This window comes from Drosophila sechellia, chromosome 4, assembly GCF_004382195.2.
Source record: "Drosophila sechellia strain sech25 chromosome 4, ASM438219v1, whole genome shotgun sequence".
In the NCBI taxonomy this organism is placed as follows: Eukaryota; Metazoa; Arthropoda; class Insecta; order Diptera; family Drosophilidae; genus Drosophila; species Drosophila sechellia.
Window position 1 is genome coordinate 624,186 of NC_045953.1, and position 2,792 is coordinate 626,977.

Below are 2,792 nucleotides of genomic sequence, written 5' to 3' on the forward strand. Positions count from 1 at the left end.
TAAATGCCGCTATAAGTGCACGAACAAAAAATATTTGTATTTATTCAGCATTATTACATGTTTTAGGATTAACAAAATTTTAATCAAATACTTAAAAAGAATAATAAAATATGTATGTCAGAATAATTCGTTAGAGAAAGTTTTTTTTACGAACAGGCACATTCTACAACCTGCATATCACTCCACGTCGAGATTTTTAGCTTGTCGCTGTGGTCTTCGTCAACATGCAATATTTCTAGCATTTCAAGCTTTGAAGGCGCACAGCATGGACGGGGGGCTAATTTGTGATCTTCTTGCCATATTAGACTTTGCAGTAGGGCGTGGTGGTGGGCGGGATTGTGACGTGGAGGACATCTTCCGTGGCAGTACCCTGCATCGAATACCTTCGGCTGTAAAATGAATTCGAATCCCTTAATGTTTTTAAAGGCAACATCCAATTGATTTCTACAACATCGTTGGTGCAATTTGTAACAGTTGTTGCTCCACTTATCTTTTCTCCAGGCGCTATCATGGTTTGAACGGTGATGCACGTATTGATCGCTTCTATTATTGGTCAGCATGATGTGGTGAACATTCGAGACGCCATGCTCTTGGGAATCTAGTGTTCCGTGTCCAATTATATTAAGAACTGGCATGAGGTTTAAGTGTTCGTCGCTTGAGACGGGCGAGCGTGGTGGTGTTGACGGGCTGAAATCACTCAATATACGAGCCCCTATACTTTTACATTTATCACATTGAATTTCTATCCCCAAGTTTTCATGGCTTTTGTTCAACCAACTACGAACAGCTTTGGTCACGTCCAATTCTATCCACTGTGTTCGAGTTTCTTCGAAGCCAACATTTCCAAATTCAATTTTACGAGACGTTATCTTTCTTCGTCTATTCGCTGAAAGAAGTTGATATACTTTTAAAGTTAGTTGCTGGCTAATATTTTTTTTAGATTGGTTCAAATTGACATCACCAAAATTACAGTGCCTTTCGATGTTATCTTTCCCAGAAATGTGACCGAGCTTATTTTTTCTAGATCCTGGCCCTCGTCGGAAATTTGTTGCCAACGATGAGCTATAGAGAAGCATAAGCCTAACATTGGCCTCGTCGATTTTATCATGGTGAAAATTTGCGTCTTGTGCATTTGTCAGTGGAAAGTGTAAAAGAATATTTGTTGTTTCCTGTTTGCCACGTAGTAAATCTCCATAACTTTGATGCTTTTTGGTTTGCTTTAACCTGTTAATTTTTTTAAGCGACCTTCTATGGCGCGATCGTTTGCTGCTTATGTCATTGAATTCGATTGTGGTAATGCTTAGAAAATGAAGGTCTCTTATAAAGGAAGCTCCCATGAAGTTGTTAAAATAGGTATTGCCCTTCTCCTGGTTACTTCTTAGGCGACTTAAGTATTCTATATATTTGCTTGAATATTCAGCTTGGCTTATATTGACCTGTAAATAAATAATATTGTTTAGGTGGCCCCTTCTGTATACGGTTTCGTATAACACTGCACAACTTTCTTTTACAGAACGTGACAATGGTTGTAATTTAAATCTTACCTTTCTCATATCTGGTAGTTTTTTAATTCCAAGGCCCTTTAAAACGAGGTGCTTTAGTCTGGCTTCATCTACTCTTTTTGGTGGCTTACTATGTCTCTTAGTTTCTAGGCCGATATCCCTAGTTTCTCTCGTTTGCCTTCTTCGAATTGGTACGGTGTTTATCCACTGAACTGACAATTTTTTATTGAATAATTGAGGCAAGTTTTTTGACTGGCTTACATTAATCAGACTATATTTATTTGAACTGGCATTGTAGATTGAGTCTCTGCTTTCTTTGCTAATGCTTTCAGATACATTTTGAAGACCCATTTTCGGAGTTGATTTGGCTCGGATTCTTGGATGTTGATTTGTTTTTAGTATCTTAGCTTCATTTTCTAAATTTTTAAGCTGCGAATTGGTAAACGTAATATTTTCTTTATGCTGATAGTATGAAAATACTGCTTTTGAATTTGACGTTTGGCGGAATATACCATGGCCACTGACTTGATGCTGAGTTGGCAACAATACAATCAATATAAACCATATTTTGTAAAGCTTTAGTGATTTATTACAAACTTGGGTGAGCTTAGCCTCAGCATTATCAGTAATAGGCGAATGTTTGCAAGGAGGTTCTCGTTCTTTAGAGTTTCTTATAGTTATGGTACGGTAAACATAAATATGCCACAAAATACTAACGATCCAGTTGGATCTGTTCCAATGCGATGGAATTTTTATAATTGTACGGTTACTAACATTACATTTATGTTGAAAAGAGTCGAACCACACAGCTGTTTCCTTATTTGGCGTTAAGTTTGGATTAATGTCTATTATCATGTTTTCTTCGCATGGCCATCAGGGTTCCTTTACTAATATTAATTATAAAAATGATTATCGTTCCACTTTTTCGATCTTCCAGTATGTACTCTTCTTCAAAATTACATATACGCATGTATACATATGTACATACTTATGGACGTTGGCAAGTATCTACATATGTACGCTTAGAATCTCTGTAAAAATGTTCACATCCACATTCATTACTTATTAGTTCAATTTGCACGAGTTTGTTGATTGCATTGACCTTTTTTTTTGGGAATTCGTTTACGGCAATTAATTTTAATAAGCAAAAAATACTTTCGGTAAAAGTAAATACATGATCACAGTTTCTCGAAAATGTGTGTATATTTTCGTCTCGTTCCCACTCCCATTAACATTCTTGTACACATCGATACTGAACCTGTTCGGGCATTGCTTCAAATTCGACTAAAA

General features: G+C 36.5%; 1 protein-coding gene across 1 annotated transcript; it reads right to left on the reverse strand.

The window, feature by feature from the left end:
* On the reverse strand, nucleotides 1–2,792 carry LOC6619472. The gene is made up of 2 exons (XM_002043651.2): nucleotides 1,545–2,792; nucleotides 1–1,436 (listed from the first exon to the last, which is right to left on the reverse strand). The coding sequence occupies exons 1-2, from the start codon at nucleotides 2,355–2,357 to the stop codon at nucleotides 147–149; spliced, it is 2,103 nt and encodes a 700-aa protein (XP_002043687.1). The 5' UTR covers nucleotides 2,358–2,792; the 3' UTR covers nucleotides 1–146.